The 27,556-nt window shown below is 42.4% G+C and overlaps 1 protein-coding gene across 1 annotated transcript in view; it reads right to left on the bottom strand.

The window, feature by feature from the left end:
- Nucleotides 1-13,457, bottom strand: part of RANBP9 (RAN binding protein 9) — a 36,137-nt gene extending 22,680 nt beyond the window's left edge. The window contains exons 1-2 of the mRNA XM_010228235.2: nt 12,974-13,457; nt 4,806-4,917 (exon numbers count right to left, since the gene is read on the bottom strand). Of these exons, the coding sequence (XP_010226537.2) occupies nt 4,806-4,917; nt 12,974-13,373 (512 nt within the window). The 5' untranslated portion in view covers nt 13,374-13,457. The remainder of the gene's footprint in view (nt 1-4,805; nt 4,918-12,973) is intronic.
- Nucleotides 13,458-27,556: the final 14,099 nt, after the last annotated feature.

The following is a 27,556-nucleotide window of genomic DNA, read 5'->3' as shown; positions in this document are numbered from 1 at the left end:
CCTGCTCTAAAAGCAGTATAGACCACCCAGAAATGAGTGTCATTTCTGTGATTTGCCCATTGCTAGTAATTGCCTTTACAAATAAATGAACAGTGCAAAGAATGGAGAGAAATACAAAACACTGAAGACAAAGGCACTTTCCTAAAGAGTTCACTTTCCCAGTAAAGGAAACGGATACCAGTGAATCTTTTCTCAAAGATTTTTTTTTTAAAAAAAAAAAGCTGAAAAGCTGTACTTAGCTAACCCTAGTGACACAAGCTGGTACCATGAGCAAAGCTAGCATTCCCACTATCAGAGTCCAGATGCTCATTCTGGCCCCACGCTCCTCTCATGCTGCCAGAGCCACCCACAAAGGCACACAAAGAGCCATACTGGAGAAGTAACGTGACTGAAAAATAACTCGCTTTTAAATCACTCTTGGAGAGTAAGCTATCCATTCTGATTTGCTGTGTACCTGGCACAAGTTACGAACTGGCACAAAACGAACAAATGTTCGAAGACTAATTCTTGTGGCCAAATAACCACAAAGTGTTTAAGCTGCAGCTAAGAGCAAGTATTGCAAACATTCACAAGCTATCGCCATGGCTGAAGACACACAGACCTACCTAGTCAGGAGAATGGCCACCATAGTCATTTGGGGGAAAGGAGGGTAAGTAACTTCAGGATTACAACAGTGTTAGACACTAAAGTTTTAAGACACCTACACCTCTACAAAACTTAGCACATAATCACTCATTTCAATTCCTAGATCACCAATCATTGGTGAGCTTAACTAATTGGCTCCTACCCTAGAAACTTAGATGAAAAAAAGGAAGGATGGCGGGGAAAACTCGATACGATGCCCATTTCATTCCCCTGAGCAATCTACTAAGAAATTACAGAAGAAAATCTTTGCATGTTACTTCTGGTTCTGTCATAAAACAATTGTAGAGTACATACGGAACTTTAAAAAGTTTAAATTAAAGCTACAGCTATGTTTAGTTTCTCCACTTATATAGACTATTTTGATAATAGTTGCTGCCATACTCTCTGCTTTGACAGACATGCTTGATTTTGGTTATTAACTGCAGGTACCAATAGCAAACAGGATATAATTTGCAGTTACTTTGGTTCTTCTTACTATGCCTTTTAATCGGCATCACCTTTGTATTTTTCCCCTATACCTACACCCATTTCTCATCTACTGCTCCCATCTCTTATTGCTCAAATGCCTGTTCGCAGTGTTCCATGTAAGGCCAAACAAACAAACAAACAAAAAAGGCAAAACAGAATAGAATATTAAAAAACAGTATAAAAGGAAAATATAAACAGAGGTCCTCAGACTGCAAAATGAGGCAAAAAATTAAGGAAGAAAACTGAAAAAAAACACAGAAAAACAAAAAATATTTACAGAGCAACATGACAACTAAGTAACACATGTAAGATTTTTTTAAAATTCCTAAAACAATTATTTCACCTATCTGTATTGCAGCAGCAGCAGAGAAAGGACCTTAGGACCTTTTGTGCTGAATACCATACGAATACCAAGATGGTGTCTGTGTCAAAGATATTTGAACCTTACTGCTTTTCAGCTTCATTCTCACTTCCCTTTTCCTTGTTTGTTACAAGTAGTTGTTGCATGGTATCCCCAGGAACTTTTATTTAGCATCAAAAAGCAACTTTCACCTCTATCTGACATCCATCAACCTCCATTTTTACAGCAAGCCTGTTTTCATAGAATCATAGGATCATAGAATGCTTAGGGTTGGAAGGGACCTCTAGAGATCATCTAGTCCAACCCCCCTGCACACGCAGGGTCACCTAGAGCACGTGGCACAGGACTGCGTCCAAGCGGGTTTTGAAGATCTCCAGAGAAGGAGACTCTACAACCTCTCTGGGCAGCCTGTTCCAGTGCTCTGTCACCCTCACTGTTAAGAAATTTTTCCTTAAGTTCCTATGGAATTTTTTATGGATTTTTTTTTTCATGCTTTCTACAAAGTGTACCTAATATGCCTAGGAATATGCCTATCATGAATGTCTGAAAAATTCACATATTGAATTCCGGCCCCCCAGGACATGCAATATATACAAAATTTACTGACTTCACTTATTAGCATGAAAAAATGCTAATGCAGTCTTTCAGATATAGCTAAGAACAGTCAATCTGAAAACCATCTAAGAAAATGGACTCTTTGGGTCAGAGTCATCTTTGAAATTGTTCAGCAATCTACGGGTATGCAAGAACATACTGCAACAGTACAAAAAAGTCTTCCAGACTAGGGAGGTTTGGGGTGAATTTAAGCAAGTTGCATCAAATACAGCACACACATTGTAAGAATGCTGATAGACTTGTCCGTATGTTTCCCTGATGAGCCAGGTTTTTACTTCTGAGACAGGTTCATGAAAAAGAAAGGCCACCACCAAAGGAAACACCAACTAAACAGCTTTAAATTATCTGCGGGCATTTATGAGGGTTACAAGCTGTACTGGAGCCACTTGCACAGACATCTCAGTTGCTTTTGGTAGTATAAGTTTTATTACTTTAAACAATATCCCAAAATATGGCTGTAGTCATAGCTTACATGGCTAGGTCTAGGTCCTGAGATGTTTTTGCTGCAGTGATGAGTTTTAACTATTAACTCTATTAGTAACATGCTGGCCCTATACAAGTAAGGTCTTCTGAAACTGTGGTCCTATTACCAGATAGGAAAAAGCAAAGAAGAAGAAAATTGAGCAACTGTGCATGGAGCCAAGCAGGTTCTCAACAGCCAGTGAGAAAGAACTGATGAGTAGCAAGACACAAACTGGCTTTTGCAGACCTACATGGCTGTCTCTGCATTACATTTCCCAATTTATTTATTCCAGGAGTACTCATTAATTTGGATGCAGGAGACCACAGAACCTTAAGAGGTTCACACTGAATCTGGGCAAAGATTGTTTGGACCCGAAAACAGCATCAAGACTCATCCACTGAGGGCCCATACGTCACCTAAGGCTCATCACCAGCTAAGCTAGATATGGCCTTGGCTCCCCGCACAATAATCCCCAGCATCCATATTACCTTACATCATGGAGAAAATGGACATATTAGCTCATTATGCAGACAGTGACAATTCTCTAAAGTGACAGTGAAAAAAAAAAAAAAAACCTCATAAGGCCGACGCAAGGATAAAGCAGTATATGTTAACATTACAAAAATCATTCTATTTTTTAAACTAAACAAATATGTGCAGCTCACAAATGACTAACCTGAAAGGTTTTATTCAGAGACCATTTCTATGCCATAACTCCATCAGAAGACTTTTGTAAGATTTCCCCGCATGACTTAGAAACAGCTAAAGCAAAATGAAGAGCTCCAAGGGTAAAGTGTCAGGCAAGTTACATAAAATTACAGTCTCTCCCCCTACAGACATGCACACCAATTTAACTTGATCATCAAAAAAACCCAAAAGACAAAAAAAGCACACACTAACTTTCAAGCAAAGCAGACAAGTGTGCATCACTAGGCAAATCAAAATAAGAACCTCTATCTAACTGGCAATAGTCAGCAAAAAAAGAAAAAAAAAAGAATACTGCAACAATATTCCTAAAATTGGCAGCATATTATTTGAAACAATAACTTCTATCATTCATTTTAAAAGCATAGTGTGATAAAAGCAGTTACAGGCATAACATTTTCATAGCAAAGGCTCTCTTTTGAGAGCAGAACCAACAATAAACTATCGTATGTACCTCTATGAAGCAGCAGTAGCACTGAGATAATCCTTTCAAAATACCCCTGTACAACACAGAAACTAAAACAAAAGAAGTTTGCTTATTATTTTTGAAGCAGAAAAGACTTACAAAACTAACACGCACACACACACACGCAGAGGAAAAAAAAGAAATGAAACAGCAGCAAGACAAAGAAAAGGTACTAAACTTTAACCAAGGAGCCAGTCTGGAATAATTCTCAAGATTTATTTTCACAGCTGGATGTTGGCATCTATAACATGATTGTAGAGTACACCTAGGACAACAGTAATTCTGACAGGAACTTTAAATATTGCCACAGTAAACACTACAGCACATCAGAAAGAAGTATTGTTTACGTCAGTCCTACATAGGCAATATAACCAATGTCTCTGTATTAAGACAAACAAAACAAAACCCCCCAGAAATGAAAAGCAACTAAGGTGGTCTAGAAAAGATTTCAGAACCACAGCAGATATTCCTAGGGAAGGTATTTGCCTCAGTAAAGTTAAACACAACTATCACCTACACTTTTAACAGAGTCATAATTCAAATTCACAGTTCTGGGAAGTAGCAGCTGTACTTGCTCATCAACTCATGTTCTTTCCACAAGGTCATTAATCCACAGCCACCTATCAGAACAGCTAATATTCCCTTTATTCCTATTATTGTCCGCTAGTATGCAGCTATAATTTTCCTTTTTAAAATTAATATGGCATCCAGGAAGAGACGGGACTGAGGAGGAAAGTTGGCCTGTTTCACACTATAAATTCTTTTTTTTTTTTAAGAGATTTTTGAACATCTGTAAAACCATATAGTCAAAAAATACACGGTTAGAAGTATGAGTAGGCTCAAACTATGGTCATTAAAATCTTAATTCTATGACAAAACAGAAAAAGAGATGATGCTTTTGTGGTAGTTTCAATGCGTACACTGATTTCTGGATAATTAATACCACAATCAATTAATTTAAAGCCATCAAATATCAGAATGCAACTTGTTATGAATAATGAATTAAGCTACATTAAAAATAGTGAGATAAGAAAAAAAGTTTGATAGGTCGAGTAATAATTAATAATGCATTCAATACTTACCCATCTCTTCCCTTACTGACAATTTTAACTTCAAAATAGTATATTCCACAGGCTGCAGGTATAGGATGTGTAGCTCGAACAGAAGCAGCATCTTTTGGAGTTTTCCCATGACCTGAAAAAGAATTATATTCAAAACACAATGAAAATGTGTTCTAGATAACCGCAGGTGACACAACAGTACACACGCCAACAACTCAAAAGAAAGGCCTTAGACTGTGAGCAAGCATCATATAATATTCTAATTGGACTTGCATGTTTCCAATGTTAAATTCCTATTCTACACATTAGCATTGTCACTTATGGTACAGGAATTTCTGTGTATGCTATTCGAACAGGTTCTGCTATCATTTGAAGGTAAATGTCAGAATAAGTCACACAATTCACAAGCCAAACTAAGTTTGGGAAAAAAAAAAAAAAAGGATAATTTCCCAAGCACAGATTTTAACTCATTTTTATACACTGATACCAAATTTTATCTAATGCTCACTGTTTCTAAATCTTCAAATTAAAGACACTTTAATACTAGTATCCTTCAGGATAAGCATCAGTCACTATACGGAATGTACCTCATGCACAGTATTGAATACATAACTCATTTCCACGTTCTGAGTGTTATTCCAGGACAGTATGAAAATCACAGCTATGAAAATCACAGCCTGCACCTGAGTTAATGCAGCTCCTCATTTCTCTTGTAAGGCCCATTATGCATCAGCTTTGCTACAGCAACCATGCCAAGCCTCAGCTTGTCCACACCATCAACATTCAATCTGAACCCAAAGGCCACTTACAATACTCCACCAAGACGAATGGATCCAAATGCATTGTCCTCACCCCAGCCCTTGGTCCAAAGAGCAACTCTGAACAGGTTGCTGCTCAGATGACTTGTTTGGCAGCCACCTCTGCCCAGACAGGCCCATTTTTTCCTGGGCATACCAGAATCCCTGAACTGTTGTGGGAATGCAGCCACTGAGTCACAGGACATGGGAAGAAAGAAGGGAAGGAAGCACACTGCACCATGGTAGGAGGCATTTCGGTAAGACAGTGACCAAGAATGGACTGTTGTTGCTCTAAGAATGATTTGCAAGGACCACATGCTCACGCTCGGCATGGAGCTGAGGCCTGCCTAGAAGAAAACCCTGTTTGGAGTGTAGAACTGATCCATACACACAAATTAAAAAAAGAAAAAAGAAAAAACAAACAAACAAAAAAAACACCACTCCTTCCAGGAAATGCTGGAATTATTTCTCATACAAATTAACTATCTCACACGTGCAACAAGTCCAGTCACACAGCAAGGAAGCAACTACATGAAAAGAATAGATGGGCTAGTCAGCCAGAAAGATTAGGCATAGCTGACCTATGTCTCTACCAGAAGAGCCATACACAAAGCCACCTAGTGCAAATGTTTATACAATAAAAGTTTCTCTACCTGCAGAGCTAGCACCACTATCTCTTACCAAATAATCTCTCCTTTTCATTGTGGCCACATCTGCATCCAAACCTTTGCTAGCACAGGATAAATCCTTCATTCACTGAGATTAGATTTAATCCACTTCTGACATGACTAGTTTGCCTCAATGTGTTACCATCTTAAGGGAAGTAGGCAACTTAATTTTAGACGAACTTCAGACAAACCTTAATTCTCTGGGTACAAATGCATTGCTCAGTTCAATAAGTTAACAATAAACATTTATTTCCTATAAAGACACTTCAATCATCTCAAAGGTTTTACTATACTAAGCTTATTACCTGCCCTCTGCACATGCTCAACCTTCTGCACTGGTTTCAAAGACTCAGATGAGGAAAAACAGCAATTTATTCCTCCATATAAAAGACAAATTGCATGTTTTATTGTTCACCACGGCTAAGCTATTTCCTCAGGCTGAGTCAACCAAGCTAACAGCCAAGCAGAGCTTCCATGAGCTTTCTGGGTTTTCAAGTGCTAGTTGCTCACCTTTCTTAGGCACGCAGTAACCCTTCAGCTAATAAAGCACCCAAAACTTTATGGGTAGGACACTGAACTTTAGAAAGATCCCTTTAATTAAGTGAAATTTTAGTTTAAAAACAGAGGGCTGAAAAAATATTTTTAAAGTAATAATCTAAGGACATTCAAAGTAGACCTACAAGGAGTTCCCCTGCTTACTCTATGCACTTGAAAAATCTGCATAGTTTCGCTTCGAGTCAGTTTCCTTATTTGGTCAAGTCTTCCACAGCGAAGACCAAACCATCAGGAACTAGCCATGTATTATTGAAAACGTACAGCTTTAGCAAGGGGACTTTGCCTTGTGAAATTACAATGTAGGTGGCCAGCAGCCATACCAATTTAAGGTATTCTTAGCACATCTTCCTCTTCTTGAAACTATTCCCCTTGCTCTCCCCTGCCAAAATCCAGGCAGCTACTTCCATGGACACACCATGAACCAGATTGATTTAACTGATCTGGCTTTAAGAAACCTACCAGATTCTTTTAAGCAGCAGATCAGTTCTCTGATCCAGTTGACAGCCCAGCCACACACAGCTGTCACACTGCAAATAAGAGGTCGACATGGGGACAGAAGTAACAGGATACCTCACCAGGGTTGCCAAACACTTCATGTGGTGAAGCAACACACTGAGGGAAGTCAGTGCCCAAAGCTACTTTCATCCCATTAAACCAGAAGAAACACTAAATTTAGTCTGCTCTCCCTTTAATGCTTCTCCTATGAATTGCATTTTACTATTAGTGTATGCAGCTTATTTGGTTGCAGATACTATGGCTGAGAACAAATTCAATGCCATCAAGAAGTTTCTTTCTTTCAAATACTCAAAATACCTCTGAAATGTTCCAACACAATTCAGTATTACCAAGCTATGTTATACTGCACAAGTTATCAAAAGAAGATGGTCACTAGCTGGCTTTAAAACAAGAGAGAGGCCCTTGGCAGAGCAGGTAGCTGAGCTGCAAAATTCCTTACAGAAGGATATTATGGTCTTTATTTGTACTATGGTTATTTTAAGTCCACAAGGGACAAGCTTCTAGAGTTGAAATTAACCAAGAAACTGCATTCGACTCTGAATGTTTTTCAGCTTAAAATGGCTGGAAACAGACGGAAACACAGATCTCCTCTACGGTTGCCATGTTTGGATTTTTTTCCTTTGACACTCACTTGTGGCCTCTGCCACTGATCAGGTACTGAGCTGGGTGGCCTTTTACTTTGACATTATATGCCACTGCCATGTCCTTTGGTAATCTGAATCCCCTCTTCTTCGCTTTTGATTAAAAGGGACCTCAGGCATGACACAGACCCTCTGAGCTGGAGCATCCAAACGCCTGAAAGAAATTATATAGATGCTGCCCTCCCTAGGTTACCTAAAACAGAGTTCTCTTATGGTTGTAAGCTATAGTTAAAGCCTAGAAGAGTATTTTTAAAGCAAGTATTATTTAACACTAAAAAACAGTTATTTTTAACACTGAGACCCCAGCAGACATATGTCAAGGCATTAGGGAAGTGCAGCATCAAGTCTAACATACTTCATGAAAGAAAAGCTGTTTTCTTTTGAAGAAGCTCATCGTTCACACTGATTATTTTTACTAAAGATAGCATAATCAGACCTTTAGTAGAATTAAATTGAGAATAAACTAAATCCCATCTCCTTGAAAATGCCACTTCAGAGAAAAACACTTCTTTGGAGAAGCCATTTCAGCTTTCAAGATTCTGATCTTTGAACCTAAGTCCAAGCACATTATGAATATGCACTGAACAGCCCAACAGAATTTGGGAGTGTCCACCTGAACAAAGGTGAACGTGTTTGTACAGTTTAAATCCTTAAATGAAGTTTACATAAGCTGAACTGCAGTTACTTCCAACAGGTGGTTCAATCATTTGCTAACATTGGCAGAAACAACATAATCAGAACCTCATCTTTTGTTGGAATCATAAGGAAAGCTTACACTGAGAAAAAGAGTAAGACCGTGTACATCTGATTTCACCTCAACTTTTCCCCTCATCTTAAAGCAGGACATCTCACAGCTACCAAGGTGTCCAGAACAGATGCACGGTGCTGTATCTTACACCAAGTACTCACTGTACTTCAAGTGTGCCTTTCTGCCAGAAGAATCTACATTGACCTTGTATCACCGCATGACATTACACAATTAGTATTACAGAATTCTTTTATTACAGTAATTAAGAAGCACAGCTTATACTGCGAGGGGGAGGGGGGAAATCAAAGTTTTCCTTAAAAAAATTTTTTTTGTATTTATTAAGTTTGGCACTAAAACAGTTCCAAGGCAACTGTATTGTAAATGTAAATGTTTGGCTAAGATTGCTTGGCCTGTAATACATTAGAAATATTTGAGCAATGGCAGCTTACTCAAAATTGCATAACTTTTATCAATCTTTTTGGACAATTGTCACAAGACTGACTTAAGTGAAATTAGTATAGGACTTTCCATGATTTTATCACCAAAGATTTAGTCTGTTTACACAGTTTTGTATGTGTTTTCTCTCATGGCTAAATCCTCTGTTAACTCTATGTTATCTCTTTATACAGCATAGTATAGATAGTACCTGCTGGAAATGTAACTTTTATCTGCTGGAAAATTCACATTACATACATCATTTATGAATTCATTGTTCTTCCACAAGATTCAGGCATTAATTATGAATGTCCAAAAAGGACATTTGAACTATTGAAGACAAATGTCTTTAAAGACATGCTTGAAGGTATCTTACCATAATAGTTATACATTGTGTGGTGACTGCTTTATATATAGATACACTGGCCAGAACTTTATGCTTTCTTCATCGCTTACCTCCAACTTAGAATGGTTAATATTATAATTACATGAAACAACACAAATTTTGTTTTTTATATTGTTTTTCATTTCTGCATCACATAAATATACCCCAACTGGTAGCAATACAGAAATGTGCATTCATCCATCTCTAAAATAATAAGGTACTTATTGGTATGGTATTTCCTATATTAAAGTATCACCTATGCCACTGCATATGCACTCCATATCCAGATTTTGTCAAAGCTTCATAATCAAGAATAGGCATTTGCAGAAGCGCAGCAGAAGCAGTGTTAACACTCAAAGAAACTGTGCTTGTTCCGGTAGACAACGTAACATTCTTACGTGTGCTTTTTTTTTTTTTTTTTTTTAAACAGCATTATGATTTTGATAGATAATGACAGAATAATATGACCCTACTGTTTTCTTCATCCCCATAACATGTAAAGAGCTGTTGTTCTGACATGAACCGCATACCCTTCTCTATACCTTGACCTTTAAATCAGTCTGGTTTTCGGGCAGTTTGGATTTTTAACCACTCTGAGATGCCTGCAAAAAGCTTCAGGTCCAGAAATGCAGCAGAGAGCAGCACAGCTGCAGTGACTGGAGACATTTCACGCAGCTTGCATCTCCATATACATTGTTCACTAGTACATAAAAAGAAAACTAAAGGACTCTTCAAAGTTTCAAAGATGACCATTCTTTCTCTCACACATCAACAAAACAAAAGTATGGTTGCTCACAGTAAGTGAGCACATTAAAATTTTTAAGTGATATGAGGAAAATTACTTTTAAAGTTTTTTTTCTCTCTTTCCCCATTTTCCTAATCTTTTCAAAGGCAACTTTCCCCAACACATTCCAGGTGGGGAAAAACACACTCATATTACCAGAAAAAGTGCTTCCTGTTAGTCACAGATAAGAAAATACTCCAGAAAAAAAAAAAAAAAAAAAAAAAAAAAAAGGAGTTTTCCAGTCAGAAAGTGACTGAGGCAACAGACAAAGCCTGAATACGGGTACAGGTACCTCTATACTAAGGTAACAGACAATACAGGAAACCTGCTTTTGATTGTAGGCTTTGGATAAATCTGTCTTTTCCTCCTTCCCTGACTATTTTTGTCCAGAATACAACAGGTCTTTATCCAAGCTCAAGGTTCGATTCAAACTTTCTCCTAACAAAAACATCTTCTGCTCTTTCACCATTGCTTCAAAAGTGCAGAAAGTGCCCGTATCCCATAGGCCTCTGTTTTTGATACCTTCCTTCAAGGCCTCTTCTTGCAACCAACTTGTAGAGAGCACGCTTCACATGGCTTCATGCAGTCTTCCCCATTCCCCTCACTCAACTTCTTAATTTCCTTCCCTGTTACCTTATTCTTTGGCTGAGGGATCTGGGAGGGGAGAGGCAGCAGATGTTTTGGTGCCTCTTCCCCAGGTCTCCTAGATAGGGATGCCCTGATATGACTCACTGCTTAGGCCAGTTAGCAATTCCAGTGCAGGCTGGTACCTGGACAGCTCTAAGAGCCAACTTCTGTAAACTGCCAGGGAGAAAAGATGGGTCCCTAAAGAAGCCACTCACTCTGTTTGCAGTTAGGATTAAGTGCATACATATTATATTGGCACCTTTCCTTTTCACATCACTCTGGACTAGTCTAGGAACCGTTCCACCTCCACCTCACACTACTACCTAACCACTAAGTACAGGTATTTAATTATCATAATCTACCACCTGTTTTTTATGACTTCTGGTCTAATATCCAGAATGCTACCAATATTTCAGGAACATGTGGAGCCTACTGTAATTACTTTGAAATGCTAATTATTAAAAAAAAACACTTAGGCAAAAAAATAGAGAGAGGAAAGCAAGAAATGGCGCCAAGAATGCTTGAAAATATATTTCTACAATTATAGTGACAGACCAGAGAGGATCCATGTCTAAGGCTTAGCTTATGAGCAATAAAAGTAAGGAGAGGAAAACAAATGAGCAGAAGGGCTTGGTGGCCATAGCACTGTGCTCATGCTGTGAAAAACACTGCAGCCCCTAAGCACCAGAAAACACAGAATCCTTCTAAAAATACAAGGTCATAAAACACTGAACAAAAGCTAGGAAATTCAAAGTTGAGTATTAAATAGCATGTCCTTAAGTCACTCAATGTCTCCCCAAAAACAGCTCTATAGCTAGTGACCAGCCTCCAAATGTATTATAGCTTTGTATGGTGCATTAAACTTGGCATTTTTAACAGAGTGTTTTGTAAGTAACAGTAAAGCCTCACTGATAAAAAAAAAAAAAAAAAAAGTCTCAGAGAGTACATTTAATCCTTTCATGGCAGCCAAATCCTACCATGTGTTTGTGTTGCCATTTTCCTCCTATGATTAAACAGTAACGTGTTTATCGAGATTTCACTTGAATTTCACTGCCGCAAACTCTGAGAAAGGCCAATTGCGGGGCTGTTTTCCTCCCCCTCTCCCGTTAGGCTCACTCGGCTACAGGCTCACAAAAGATCCAGGTCTTCACGGCCAACTCGGAAGGGGTTTCGAATCCAGCACGCTTGCTGCTCCAGGACTCAGGCCTAGAGCACCAGATGTGCCTGTGTTTTTCCAGGTCAGAGTGTACGCGCCGCGCTTCCAGGTTTTATGGCATTTCATAACAATCGACACTTAAGTTTCTCCGCCACTACCGCCCACCGATTGATGCGCACACATATTTCTATTTTTATTTGTTTTTCTTAGAAAACCCGTAACCTTCACTATGGAGCGGCCCCATTGTCACTGCCCCCCCGGGTGGCTCTGCAGCCCCTACAAAGCCCCGGCGGGGCCCGCGACTCTAATTCCATTTTTCACACGCAGTTTAAAAATAAACCCTGTTTTTCTCTGTGCTTTCCCCTCCCCGTCATTTCCGCGTTTAATAGCTTAGCGCTTGCTGCTCTTCACTCTGGTTAACCCCTTGCTGCTCCCGAGATGAGGAAGAGGAAAATAAAATGAAAAAATGAAAAAATAAAACAAAAAAGGAAGAAAAGCATGTTTTCTCGCTCATTACCATAGGCAGGACACGTCACCGCGGCTCTCCTTTATCCTCCCGGTTATTCCCAAACCTTCCGGCGGTCCCTGAGCCCCCGGCGAGTTTTACATAAGGCCCCTCCGGAGGGCGAGGGAGGCGGGGGCGGCCCTTTGCTCGCCCCCTCCCTGCCAGGCCCCACGACGGAAAGGGGGAGAAAAGGCAGAAAAGAAATACAGAAAGAAGGGAAACAGGAAAAATAAATAAAAAGCAAGACCCTCCTCCATACTGCACAGTATTCAGGGTGCAGAAACCACACAAATAAAGGATGGGGGGAGGAGGAGGGTGTCTCCGGTCATTGTCGCCCCAGGCCGGTTCGGTTCGGCCCGCCCCGGCCCTCACCTTTGTAGTGCACGCGCAGGTTGTTCTGCGAGAGGCCGATGTAGCTAAATTTGTCCTTGGGGCTCCAGGAGCGCGGCAGCGGCGTCTCCTGCTCGTCCACGGCCGGGTAGAGCCGCTTGAGCCGCCGCTTCAGCTCCTTCTCCTGCTCGTTGAGGGCCGCGTCGCCGTGCGGGAAGGGCGCCGGGGCGCCGCCGCCCGCCGCCAGGCCCAGCGTCCCCACGGCCGCCGCGGGGCCGCCGCCGCTGCTGCCGGCGGCGGGCGGCGGGTGCAGCAGCAGCGCGGCGGGCGGCGCGGGGCCGGCGGGCGCGGGCAGCGCCGGCGCCGCGGGCGGAGCGGCGCCCGCCGCCAACGGCAGCTGCGGCGGCGGCGGCTGTTGTTGCTGCGGCTGCTGCCCGGACATGCCGGCTCCGGCCTCCTCCTCCGCCGCCACCTCGGGCGGCTGTCAGCGGCGCGGCGGGCCCGGGCGGAGAGCGAGCGCAGGGGGAGGCCCGGGCGCGGAGAGCGGAGGACGGGAGCGGAGCGCAGGGAGCCGCCGCCGGCGGGAGGAGCGGAGCGCGGGGAGCTGGGGGGGGGGCGGAAGCGGGGCGGGAGCAGCGCGCGCGCCGGGCCCGCGGCAGCGCCGCCCCCGCCGCCCCGGCCCGGCCCAGCGCGCGGCCGCCCCGTCAGCTGCGCCCGGCTGCGGGGCGGAGCCTGCGCCGCGCGGCGCCGTTGGGGCCGTTGGGGCCGTTGGGCGGCGCGCGCCGAGGCGCGAGGGCGGAGGTGGGGGCTGGGGTGGGGGTGTCTGTGCGCTGTGCGCTGTGCGGGCGGGCGCCGAGGCCGGTGGCCGGGGAGAAGCGGAGCGAGTCCAAGCGGGGTGGCCCACAAGGCGATAGGGAGCACGGGGACGCTGGGATGGCCCGGGCGAGAAGTGCAAAACAGCGTTGTTGGCCTTTATATAAGTACGCAAATATGTAAATACACAAAAAATATAAATACACAAACATATATTTTTCCTCTTTGTGCTTTGAGGAATGCTTTTGGCCGTGCTTAATGCCATCTCTCAATAAGCGGGTTGCCCCTGCTGAGGTTTCGCCTGGCAACGCCGGCAGAGAAACACCTCCAAACAGGAAGGGCTGCTGGCAACGGCGGCGGCGCGAGGGGCTGGCGCCCTGCAAGCCCAGACCGCTGCCCGGGTGCTGGGGAGCAGGCCCCGGCGCTGGAAATGGCGGGGGTTAATTGCGGCCCTCGCCGCGCGAAGCGGCACGTGAGGTGATGGAGGGTGCCGCTCGGCACGGCTCGCGAGGAGCTCCGCACTGTTTCGTGCCTGTAGTCACCAAAATATCCTGTCACGTGAGGCAGCTCCGTGATCACTTGTAGCATCCACAGCTGGACGAAAGCCAGTGTCTATAAATAGCTCATCAAAAAGAGCTGCAAACTAGACAAAAGTAGAAATGCCTGGGATGGAGGCAGAGTACGTACTGGGTCATGCCTGAGGGTCACGTTATCCTGGCACTGGAAGACTATCTCCATCCGGCTCCAACTTTGATTTATGGTATCTAGAGGTTGACATTTGGATTAAATTTAGAAAATTCAGCATTTGGTTAGCACTCACTGTTTTGATTTGGGACATGTTGTTATGTTCTTGAATGTAGATGTAAACATCTAACCCCTTTCTGAATTTCAGTTTTTTTCTTTTCCCTTGGCTCCTGACTGAGACAAGTGTCACAGCTCACTTATGTTTGCACAAAAATATTCAGTCACCCATTCTGAACTTGCCACCACCAAGTTCCTCTTCTTGTTCAATGAGACTGGAGAGCAGGTGTTGCCATGCTTAGTTCTTGGCATTATCTGCTGCTCTTTTTGCTTTTAGATATATGCATATATATATGTCTTTTCCTCAAAATGTGCCCCTAGGCAGAGGTGAAATCTCTGTGTCCATATCACTTTTTTTTTTTTTTTTTTTTGCTGAGTGGGATGCACAGTACACTGTTCCAGAGGAGCAAATGAATTTCTTTATATAGATGTACTCTAATACTTGGTATTATTCAGGATGTTATTTATTCCGCCTGTGTTCCAACAGCTTGTTTGTTTTCCGATGAGAGCTTCATGTGGATTAGAGAGATCACTTAGATATTTACATAAATGGCCAGTTTCTGCTTTTCGGTTGATGTAAATAAATTAGAACTTGTCAGATGCAGAAGCAGTGCACATCTTTTCCCCAACGCACATTATTTTGCATGGTCAACACTGAACTCGGCTCGCCGTTGCACGATCCGTGCCATTTTGCCGGGGTTTCCTCGGCCTCACAGTCGCCCCTTGTCTTTCCTAGCTGCGGCAATTATGACAGCTGCGGCTCTGGCGGCTCTCGCAGTACAATGTTCCTCCCAGATCAATAGCAAACACGGCGACAATAGGAGACTTGCTGCTGATCCCTGAAGTCGTCACTGCCCTCCTGCCATCACAGCAACTCGCGGCTGAATCCCGCTCTTTGTTTCCTGTCTCCAGTTTTTGAGGCGCGATAGTGCTTTTCCTCTTGCCCAGTGATTACTTAGCCACTTGACTCATCTCTGGCTTAGGGACTTAATCCAAGGCCTTTTGAAATGCTGTAAAGTGCAGACTAGCCCACCAGTATCTATCTCATTGGTTTGGGGGTGGAGTTTTTTGACAGTTTCAAAGAATCCTAGTGGGTAGATCAACTGGAAATTGTTTTGCAGAAAGCCTGGTCAGGCCTAATTTCACATGTAGAGATTTCCTCCTCTACACTCGCTTTTTATTTATGTTTACTTTCAGTGACTCTTTCAAGCAAAGAAAACGCGCTCTAAGCACTGTGGCAATTGAGGGCATTTCTGTGGCCTCCTGTTGGACACATCAATGGGGCGTCGATATGTCAGACACAGGCTTTAACATCAGTGCAGGTTAATTAGTGCTCTCTTTCACGGCAGGATCCTGGTCCTCCCAACAAACACGCTGCGTGAACAACATCCGTTCACCCTGGGGGCTCCAGTCAGCCCTTCCCTTGGGGCATCCAGACCTGGAGCAGAGGCCAGAGCAGCCCCAGATGGAGGCACCCTCTAGGCAGTGTCCGTAAGGGTAGCACGTTCTTGCTTACGTAAGGACATCCTGTTCTCCTAGCATGGCATTCTGCATGGCCACAACACGGCTGAGGTTGATTAACTCTTGAATCCCATGTTAGCCTCTCTCCATGCTTTCATTAAGGGTGACTAAGTGGGCTACAGCCATCTGCGTGAGTGATGCCAGTAGCATTCTGGCTGTCATCGGGAAGCAGAGGCAGGATCCTCCTCGAATCTATTGCTGTCATCTCTCTTGTCTCTCCTGCAAGGCTGATCCTCATGGCAGTTATGTATGAATTTAGCATGGACTACATATGAATTTAGCATAGCTGCTACACAGACAAATTTCCAGCCACTTTCTCTCTGAGATGTAATATCTTTTGTAGTGATGGTAACTGTTGCTCTTTGTTCAGTATTCCTTCTGCTTAAGTGCAGTGCATTCTTTCTTTGCAACTGCTTCAGGAATATTTTTTTCTGATTCAAGAAGCTGCTTCGAAATCAGCAGTATGATGTTTATCTTGGTACCTACCATGCTGAATTGCTGTCCTAATGAGGAAAGAAAGCCACTAACAAGTATGCCCTGATATTTCAACAGTGTCAAGGAGAGATCTCCTTAAACCACTTGGAGGATTTTTGCTGAACCCTTTTCCATTTTGGACTATTTTTTTCCGGTTAATTTCATTGCTCATACTTAGTATGGGTTTGATGAACTCGCAAATGAAGGGTTGCAAAAATGAATCACGTATGAATTATAGGCCATCATCAGCTATTAACTTCGTTAAATCAAATGGTAATCAAGTTGCAATCTACAGCATTACTATATTGCTGCTCACACATAACACAGTGCTGCTGTTTTTACAAAACTGAGCAATCCGCTAATGAAAATAATTTTGCTATATGAGTCAAATACACCTGCACCTATCCTAGACCAGGAGCACTTAGGAATCTCTCTTGGCTGTCAATGGTTCATTTATGGTTTATTCACTTAGTTAGTTTTGATACTAAAAAAAATCATGTATACACGTCAGGAACAGGCTTGCTTTATGTATTCTCTTCTTACCTTCCCAGTATCTCCATGAACAGAGTGCTGTATTGGGATTCCAAGTTTTTTGGAAGTTTTGTCTAGCCTTTGTACAAAATCTCTCCCTATTTAATCTCTGAAATTCAATTTCTTATCCTTGAAGCTCTCTCTGCTCTTCTGATGGCCAGCTGCATGAGCTTATTGTTGTAAAGTCAGATTATTTACAGTTTGGAATTTAGCCTGAAAAGCTTCATTTTATTAATGAGTTTAATATTGACTCATAGTTATGTCATGTTTTTCTTGAAAAATCTTGGTATTTGTAGCACTTTACCATATCCACTTTCACACTGAAGAACAAGTACTTTTGATCATTTTTTGGTGCGTAGGGCAATTTTTGCCCAGTAATAAAAGACAGTTAGAGGAGAAATGAAAATCTGTTCACTGGGATAGATCATAAAAAGAAGATTTTGTGTTGCCTGGGCTTCTGAACAAGCATCATATTCTAACTAAAATGTCAGCATGAGCACAGAAATAAAATGCCCTCCAAGCTGAATAAAACATGTTTTATTCACAAGGCAAATTTGTGCGGGAGCAGGCTAGAAAATATGATGAGACACGTTGGTTTATTCCTTTTGTGAAATGAGATATCAAACTATAACACGCCATTAGAGAAGTTATTAGCTGGTCAGGATCCGCTCCTGAGTCATCATGAGTTTCTACTGAGGGTGCACGCAAGTGGGCATATTTTAAATGTTGAAATAGAAGAAAAACTGTTAGAGGTTGAGTGGGAGAAAATTACACTGGCCAAACTCCCTACAGCAAAAGAGTTTCCTCGGCCAGAGTAGCCTGGACTAAAAAGTGCTTCTGTGGTAAATAACCAAATTAAAAAAAAAAGGAACGGAGTAAGAAAAGAGGTAATCGTGCAGCCTGCTTAAACTAATGCACCGAAACACTCTTACACCCTCATGCTGCTTTTCCTCTGCTAGAAAACCTCTTGCCCTCACTCGGTGCATCTGCATTTTGACTCCTACGAGACGCTGGCCGAGTTCCAGAATTCTTCCGACTGGCAAGGAGCAGGTGGGTCCCAAAACTGCCACGTTTGGGAACTTTTGCATTACAGGGCCCAGCAGGACATGCCCTAAGTGAGGATGAGGATGGAAATGCCCAAGCTACTCGCCTTTGATAAACATGTTAAAGCTCCCGTCCCAAGTTAGAGAGTGTTTTGTTCGCAGCCTGCTCCTTGGTAGGGTGCCCATTACCATAGATGAGCAGGCTCAAAGACTGCAGCCTTTCAGAAGCGCATGGGATGTGTCAAGCTGACCCACTTCTTGAAAGCCACGCGAGGCCTTTGTGAAACGTCCCGTGCTCGTTAGAAGAGATGTCACGATGTCAAGAACGTGTAAGTCTCCAGCGGCAGCGTAATTACTGCTGTGGCGTCTACAGAGGTGGGAGGGCCCCCAGGGAAAGGAGGCCAAAAAGGAGAATCAGGAAGTGGGATGAGTAAGGCTCCAGGAATTGCACACACATGGAGTTTCGTCGGGGTTTTTTTTTTTTTTTGGTTTAGCTCACTTGCCTCTTTAGTAAAATAGATGTTTACATACGAAAAACTACTTTTTCCTCTCTCTCATTTCACACACCTACAAATTCAAATGTTCCACATGCTAATCTTAGTGGCAGAAGTACGTTTTAGATGGACGTTGAGAACTTGAAATTGGCAGGTGAAAACACTGAATTTAATTAACTTTTAGTTATTATAGCTTCTCCCAGTCCTGCTGCCAATCTCTAGTTTGCCTCTTTCAAATCTGTTCTGGAGGAAACAGTTTAGCATGAAATACTGAATATTTTGGTTGCCCTTGTTAGATAGTAGTAGTCTGCTCTAGAGGACTGCTCTTTATGCTTTGCTTTTCTGCAGATATCCTATATACCAGAAGCCTATACGATGTACAGTCACCTCTTTTTATTTTAGAAGTATAAAAACATGCGCCTACAAAGTAGATCATCTGGTGAAATGCAAAATATTGTGTTCAGTCCCAATGGCCTTGGAGAATACTTGCATGACACACCGATTAAAATATCTCAAACCAGGTCATGATTTTTCAGGTCATTATTTTTGAGATTACTTGCTGTTATATGTACCATCATGACTGAAATGTATAAACGAATGCTCTGAAGGCTGGAGGAAGAGTAACTTCCTGTTCTAGCACATATTATTGTTATTATGATCAGCAATTATTGTTGTTTGCCAAGGCACACCTATGTTAATCTCTGTCATCAGCACCTTGTTTAATCGTCTCAAAACTGACAGAATCCTATCTACTTGACCACTTTGTTTAACTTAGTTTGTGAACTTACCTGTGTGGGGATTTTAGAGAGCATGATATATATCTTTAATATATGAAAGCCTCAGTTTTATTACTGATTTGTTACAGCTACATTGTACCTCTATGCTGGTGTTTCAGTGATAAAATATGTAACTTTAGCTGCATGGGAGGAGACATTATTAGGCTAAAAATGTGCATTTGTTGGAGATTAAATCCCTGTGTTTCTATTAGTAATGACTTCACAGACTGAAGTTGAAGCAGACTAAAGAATCTGCTATTCAGTTTTGTTTGGGTGCTCTGCACTTTCCACCTTGAATAAAATGCAGTCAGTTCTTCCTGGGAATCAAAATGCTGAGAAAAAATTGATCTGACCTATTCTCCTTTCACAGCTGGACGAGGTATCCTGTGAGTGTCCCTGGCAGGTGCGTGTTTAACCTGTTCTCACAAAGCTCCTGTGACTGATATGCCAGCAGATTTCTGTTAAGTTTAAACTAGTAATGCTGCAGTGCTTGATTCTTTGGGGGAAAAAAAAGGTATTCTGAAAACTAAATGGTATGCAAGCATTTTTGTTACTTTGAAATTTTTCAACAGTGCTTTTAGAAATGTAAAATTTAAGTTTGCATCCAAATTCACACCGCTGAAACTGTAAGTGTTCAAAACTCATGAGTCAGGCCCACCCACAAATGAAATTGGTTTAAAAACCCATTTTCTTAAAAATAAGACTTTCTGAGAGGGTGGGTAGGTGATTGGTTATTTGCCATCTGTTTTCTGAGCTTTTAGGTAGACACGTTCCTTGGATATCTACAAGCCTTTTACCAGAGCCATTAGAATCAGAAACTTGTTCTCAAAAAAAAAAAAAAAAAAAAAAAAAAAGCTGGAATTCTTACTGCAGTTACTGACTTGGCAGCTGACTGAAAAAATACTGAGGTGTTTGCAATGAAATCATGAAAACCAGCAACACTGAATTTGGCATGACAGCATTTTAACATCTTCGAAGTGCTACAAATTGCAAGTTTTGTAAAGAAGCAAAGGCTTATCTATTTCATAAGGATCTCCTTATATTTAATGTTCTTTGTGTTTTGTGATAAGTGTTAATGAAAATGTGGAGTGTGATTATTTTCCATCTCAAAGAGATGTCCTAACATTTCATTGTATATTGCTAATTGCAGATCACTTGTCTTAAGGTAGCTAATGTTTGATAATGTCTCTTGATCAGTAAACATGCTGTCTGGACACACAGGCCCCGGTTTGTTAAATCTGACGGTAGAGAGGAATTTATTTTTAAACTTAAAGACTACAAACGAAAAACAGCAGGAAAGTAACAAGTCAGTGCTGTCAGGGATTTGTCACACTCAGCTAGTTCTTGGTAATTAAAGGATGGTTTGATAAACAAGGCATTTGCTTAATTTTAACTGTGGCTAGGGGTCCTAGGATAACTGTGCTTGTTGGAGACACTTATTTGTTCTGGTGAGTCTGTTGTCATTGACCAGGTTACGAAACAACTTTGACAAAACTCCCTGAATCCTCACACCTCCTTTACATAGTATCTCTCATTTAGCAACCTGAGTTGTTGAGACTGCAGTTCTAGCAACCTGCATGTTGATGGAAGTGCCATATTTATGTAATATGAGAGGTGGCGTTTATTTATCCCTGGCTCAGAACTACCAAAGTGACAGAAGTAGAAGGAGGCACCCATCTCTCCATGGAGGCACCCATCCCTCCTGCCAGCGCCCGGTTACTCCCCATCGAGTGCTCAGCATTCTCTCTTACATAAGAAGTCGTATAAACAAAGACTACCGGGATGCCTGTGCCCCCAGCATGAGAGAACTGAAGCCACAAAGCAACCCAAATTAACCTGTTTTTATTATTATGGGTGCTTGACTTTGCAACCTTTATCATGCTCTTTTAATATTTTTTGCAGGCGTGTGATATTTACTTTAAACTCGCTGTATGTGAAATTTAAATCTGTGCCCTTTCAGATAGTATAATTTGTGCCTTGTTTGTTTGCTTTTAATAATCTCTCCTTTCAGTACTTATTTGGATCCTGGAGACAGCGCATCGTTCAAAGTCTGCTTTTGTTCTCCAAAGCCTCTGCCTGCAGCATAAATTCCTTTAGCGGATGCGATTCAGAGCAAAGCGCTGGCCCCCGCTGATCGTCAGGAGCTGGGAGGTCACGCAGCCCCCTGGCTGCCCTGGGGCTGCTGGCACCCACCTGGGGAGCAGAAACCCAGCCCTCTGCGTGCAGCCCAACCAGGCCCTGCAGGAGAACCAGCAGTGACTATGGGCTGGCTCTCTGCTCCGTTTGCTTGAGCATAGCCCATGAGCAGGGAGAGCAGGAGGCGAAGTTGGGAAAATGCTGAAGTGTGGAAGAGGTGGGATCAAAAGCCACTGAAGATCCAGTGGAGCTGCAGTGACTCTGGGCTCAATGGGGCATCATCCCTAGCTCAGAGGAAGGAAGAGACAGAGCTTGGGTAAGAGGAGATACATTTGGTAAATTTAACACTTTGTACGAGAAATAGTCTCTCCACCTCAGTTACTCACATCTCAATTTGCACCTCTAATCCAGCGGCTTCTGAATGTAGCGTGGGACGTTTTGCCATCTCTAATTCTGCTGATTGCTTCCATTTGTAGGATGACATTGGTCATGCTGCAGACCTGCTACTACTTTGCAGCATCGCCTCTCTACCCTCCATGCCCCAGTCTGTTTTCTGCATTAAGCTTACCTGCTCTATATCTTTTCGTATCTTCTAAAGTGGAAGTAAAATTTCCTTGTGGGCAGAAATGCTTGTTTGTGTGTTATAGTTTACTGGCTTTATGGAATCACACAGTTATATAAAGCGTGATACTATTAATATCAGAGAAGGCAGCAACTTCTTTTTCATTTTTTAATACAAATTCTTTATCAATTTAAATGTAAAAAAATCCTCTTCTCTTGCTCCTCTTATTCTGTAATTTGAATGAGGAAGGTTCGGGTTGAACATAAGTTTTTTGCAATACATGTTGCAAGAGCCTTATTTTCCCTTATTGAAATGGCAGTGTCTTATGTACAGAAGGAATATTGAGTCACACTGAAAAATGTAAGAAAAGGAAGTATTATAACCAGGCCTACCTACACAGAGTATAGACATGGCCACACAAACCTTTTAAATATTAATTGGTCGGATATGCGGTATTGGCTAAAGCAGGATTGACTTGAGCTGGAAGCCAAAACCAGCGATTACGGCGCAGCAATGCAGGAAAAGTTCAGGATCCTGCACTGTTGCAAAGAGCTGGTCGTTGAACAGGTCGTCACAGTGTGGGTGAAAGCAGTGGTTGAAGATTGCCCAGCAAGAGGTGCCAGGTAACTTACCAGAGCACAGGTCCCCTGCTCCAGCATCCCGAGGTTCTCCACCGCTCTGGGGAAGTGAATGCTAGTGATGAAATATTCAGCAACAGCTTTTCGAAAGATACTGAAGATGGGCATCGACGCTGCCTGACAGTCAACTCTCCTTCGTTGTTGGGTGCAGTTGGGATCAGTCCTCTGTTTGAACCAAATCTCACATAATTTCTGAGAATGTTGAAGTAGTGACCATTTTAATTTTTCAATGATAAAAAGTAAATGCAATGGCATTATAGCCTTCAATGTTTAATTCAGAACTGTCAAAGCTTGGTAGGAAGGGGCTTGTACCTAGCACTGCACTGAATCTAAAGACAATATAAAATTAATGGGGCCTGAAATGTCATTCCGTTTATCATGAAGTGACATAACATGCCTTTCCATGTCCTCAAGGTCATTACCACAATGTATTTATTTCGGACCCTCAGTGATCTTGAACACTCAGTACTGTGCCTTTCACAAAAACATGCACTAAAAAAGAGTTGCTACTTCATGTTCCTTTAGTGCTGTCAGGAACATAGCAAAGTGTAATCAAGCTGCATATGGTTTGGCTGCAGCCAAGCGTCTGCACCCTGCCCACACTACAGGTGTAGATCTACTAGCAGAGGCATCCTCACCAGCTTAAAATCTAGGGGCCTGCAGAACCTGAGCGCCTGGTAGAAGAGCCTTCCCCAGATGGCCAGCTCTAACAGGATTCCTGTCTCATGTCCTGTGCCTCACACAACAGTTGCATTCGGCAGTGGGCCGTGCTGTTCCAGTCCTCAAATTTTCCCCCTGCAATTAAGAAACAATAAGCAAAACAATTTGACCAGCAATGTTTTAATTACATAATCAGTAGATCCATGGGAATAAAAATAAAAATAAATAAATAAATAAAAAGAATTTGGCATAACAAAATGATCTCCTTAAAATGACTGTTCAAATACTGGGCACTGGAAAGTCTTACCTCTTTTCACTAGGGCTGGGATCATGGACACAGAGTTGACTCTAATGTAGACACATGCATTACTCTAATGTATATATATTTGCTATGCTCTGACTAGCAGCTGCAAAACAAAAACTCTAGTCCTAATCCTACAGTCTCACTTATGTCAATAGGATTTTAAGGTCCTTTGCAGTGTTAGGCAAACTTTACATGGGTGCATAGCATAGCAGGCGAAAGGCTGAGGCCCTGTATTAGAACAGGAATGGAGATGGTCACTCTTAAGAAGCCTTAAATTATGCAGTGTGTAAGAGAGGAAATAGAGAGGTAAGAAAGAAAAAGCAAGCCCCAGTAGTAATTTGAATAAGGATTACCTAGCAAAAACACCGGGCTTCTAGTCCGATTTATTTATTTATTTTCTATGTATCTGAACTACTAGTGTGAACTTCAGACATATATGATGCTATGGTCAGCAATGAGGCACTTCAGGCTGTCCTCTCTGTTCAGGCTCTTCTTTCTTACCACATCCTGGGGCTCTTGGTGACTCAGCCAGCTCCCCTGCCTGTTTGGCCAAGGGTGCACTCAGTCGCAGGTGTGAGAAATGTTGCATTTGGACCCTCAGAGGCCACATTCAGGAAACGAAATTCAGAAACAGAGACCAAAATCTGCGCTGATTGTACATGTTCCAAATAGGTCACAAACATCCAGTTTGGATGCTCACTTCTATTACTCTTTTGTCTTTGTCTATTTAAATAGGCTAAAGAGAAGGAACATTCATTGATCATTCTCACCTGTGTTAATAAGCACACTAACAAGTGCTGGTCTTTGGATTTTAATCTTTAATAAAGACTAGATGGTGAAAGTGTAAACATGGAATTCTCACAATACCTAACTGTTATGTAGCACTACATCTGCACAGCTCCAGGTGCTTTCAGAAAGGAAAGTTCCTAATCCACTCTTACTGCTGGAAGAATGGTGCTGGAGAGGTGTGGTGCCTTGCCCAGGAATCACTCAGCCAGCCAGTGTCAGAGCCTTGGATAAATCCCAATACTACTCTTTATCCCAGGAGCTGCCTCAAAATAATACCGGGAATTGTGCACAGGAGTATATTCTTGGGAACAGTGGTAGCGCATGAGGTGAAAATAGATGTAACCAGCCCAAATATTGGAAAGTAATTAAGCTTAAGACAAGAAAATACATGAGTGTATATGTGAAATTCAACACCATCATGTAGTAAAGATACTTTCTTTTAGCAATGCAATATTTTTTAGTATAACTTGCTATATTTTCTAGAGTAAGTAGTGTGAGAGCACTTCTTTGTATCTCTTTTTCTTTATGTTCTGGGATACAGTAATGACTAAAGGACCTGAAAGCCAATTAATTTATTGAAAGGCAGCTTTCAGAAGGAGAGTAAAAGCACATTTACAGACTACGAATGTAGGCGATTGTTTTTAACTTCTCTTTGCTAGCTGGTGAGTTCTGAATTTCTTGCCCCCTCCCTTCCCCAAATTATGCTATGCTGTAATCAATGGAGCATTTGGGTGGAAGTTCAGCGCTGTAGGAAGCATGGCACAGAGCATTCCTGCTCTACATGTCTTGAGGCATTCAGCCCAGATGGGGACATCCTAGGTCGTCGTGCTTGGGCACTAGCACCTGTGTGCTCTGCAGCTCCCCTTTGCTCTGACTAGGCCGTGTGGCCGTGTGGCTAATCTGGCCCATGTCTTGGGAACGGGCTTGCTGCCTGTAGCCCTTTTGTGGAAAGGGTAGGATACCAGGACTAGTGCTGGATCTGCAAATTTCCTGCAATCTTATTTCTCACCTCTGATACTTTGAGCACTGTGGACGTCACTTGTCCTTTCAGGAAAATGGTGGCAGTCAGTTCCACATGATTCAGCTCCACCACCCCAAACAGTAGAAGAAATGCATGGATGAAGACAAAATGTGTCACATCTACTTTTAGTTCTTTATGTCACTTACTTTTCCCCCACCACTTTTCACTAGTCTTTTCTATAAGATTCCCTAGTGAACCCCTCAGGGCCCAGGTTACCGCACACATCTGCAAATCACAGAGCGTCTCTGATATTTGGCCTGTTTTTTTTCTGTTTCTCTTTCCCAAAGCTCATATGACTTCTTACTTGTCTCTTCAGGACACTCATACCTTTAAAATAACCTCATCAGGTGACTGAAATCCCTCAACATGAAGTATGTTGCTTAGCTACCTCCAAGCTGAAGGTCGTGCTTAAAAACTAGCTTGGGTCTTGCGTGAATAGATCATTAAGGTTTAGTAACACCTGGCCAGCCCTTTGCCAGGAGCCCTTGGAAATTTGGTCCAGCTTCCCAGCTGGCTACAAGACAGCAGAGTCAGAGTGGATTTTCCACTGTGCACACATGTAGAAAGATGCCAGCAGCAAATAGGGCTCACAAGGTGTACTTAGATTCCTCAAGTCATCGCATGCGTTATCTGGCTAGGACACAGGCCTAGCTCCCTGCCAGGGCCTCCTCCAAGGCCGCGTGGTCACTGAGGCAGCTCATGAAGTCTCTCAGGGGTACACGCTTGCAGCAGAAGCCTCCTGGTTCCCCCAGCCCATGCTCTGGAAGGGAGACCATCCCCAATCTGTAAGTGCTGGGGTTACCTGTGTGGAGGTGGCCTAGTTCCTGCCCGCATCTCTCCTGGGCAGCAGGTTTCCCTGCTGCCAGGAGTGTGGGCGATCCCACGCCAGCGCGCGCGTTCCCCAGGACACCGGATGCAGCATGGATGAGTCAGCCGGATTTTTTCCATGGGCTTCCTCTGCTCTCTTTGCCAGCTGAGCTGTGGTTTAAAACCACTGTCTGGGCCTAACATTTCCAACATTTTTTTAAAAAGTATTCCTTCTGGTTGTCTGATAGTGCACTCTGTTGCTGGGCTTGGGGAATCCCTGACATTTGTGCAGTGTTAGACCCTCAGGTCCATAACGTTTCACTAAATAGCCTAGCGTATGTTAGAAATTGTTTGGTCCTTTCTGCCTGCTTTGCTCCTCTGTTCCTCCCATTAGCTGCCTGTGTCAACAGAGTCAATTAAGAGACAACAGCAATGCTAAAACTGATTTGAATTTCAACCAAGATCCACTAGCAAGTAGAGATACGTACAGAGAGCTTGTGGAAAACAGTTACCCAAGGGCCTAGAGTCTGGCTCTGTGTGTGCGTGTATAATAAAAGTCACTATTTTAGTCCTTAGCTTGATTCAGATTAATTTATGCTTAGCAAATGTTGATTACTGTTGCACTTCTTTGAGCGCATGGAATGCGTGTGGTCTTAATTTGTAGTGCTAACCTCATGGAAAAGAAACAGTCCAGTTGTGTAAATATTTGCAAATACTTCCTATGAGACAAAGGACAAAATCTTGTAACAGCAGCATTTGATGGGTCCTTTCAGAATGACTGTAGCTTTTGTAAATGCTTGCAGTGATGAAGCAGTGTTGGTGTCCAACTATAGGGCACGAGAGACTAAGCATTAATTCACGTCTTATCATAAATTTCTATTAACTGCATTCAGATTGCATCTAGAACTCCCAATCAAGACGAGCTTCAACTATGCTAAACACTACATCCATAGAAATGACAGTTGGTGCTTTAAAGCACTTAGCATCTAAATAGACAACGTGAAATAAGAGGGTGTGAAGTCAAACAAATGAGAAAAAAAAAAAAAAGAAGGTCCCCACTGGCTTTTTACTGAAACACAATCAGTCAATCAGTAGGCTGTTTAGTGCTGTTCAGAGAGGATTGAACTGTATGTTTATCTTCAGACAGTCTGAAATCCCATTGATTTCAATGACAGAGAGGCAGAGGCATGTATCTTTTTTCCTAATACACATATGACCCTGGTTCCAACCCTATGGAAGACCTGGAAGATGCACA

Source organism: Tinamus guttatus, unplaced genomic scaffold (assembly GCF_059628265.1).
Source record: "Tinamus guttatus ecotype Peru unplaced genomic scaffold, ASM5962826v1 Tinamus_guttatus_pri_ptg000497l, whole genome shotgun sequence".
Lineage (NCBI taxonomy): Eukaryota > Metazoa > Chordata > Aves > Tinamiformes > Tinamidae > Tinamus > Tinamus guttatus.
Note: the sequence above shows the minus strand (reverse complement) of the source record. Positions and strands in the feature narration are given on the sequence as shown.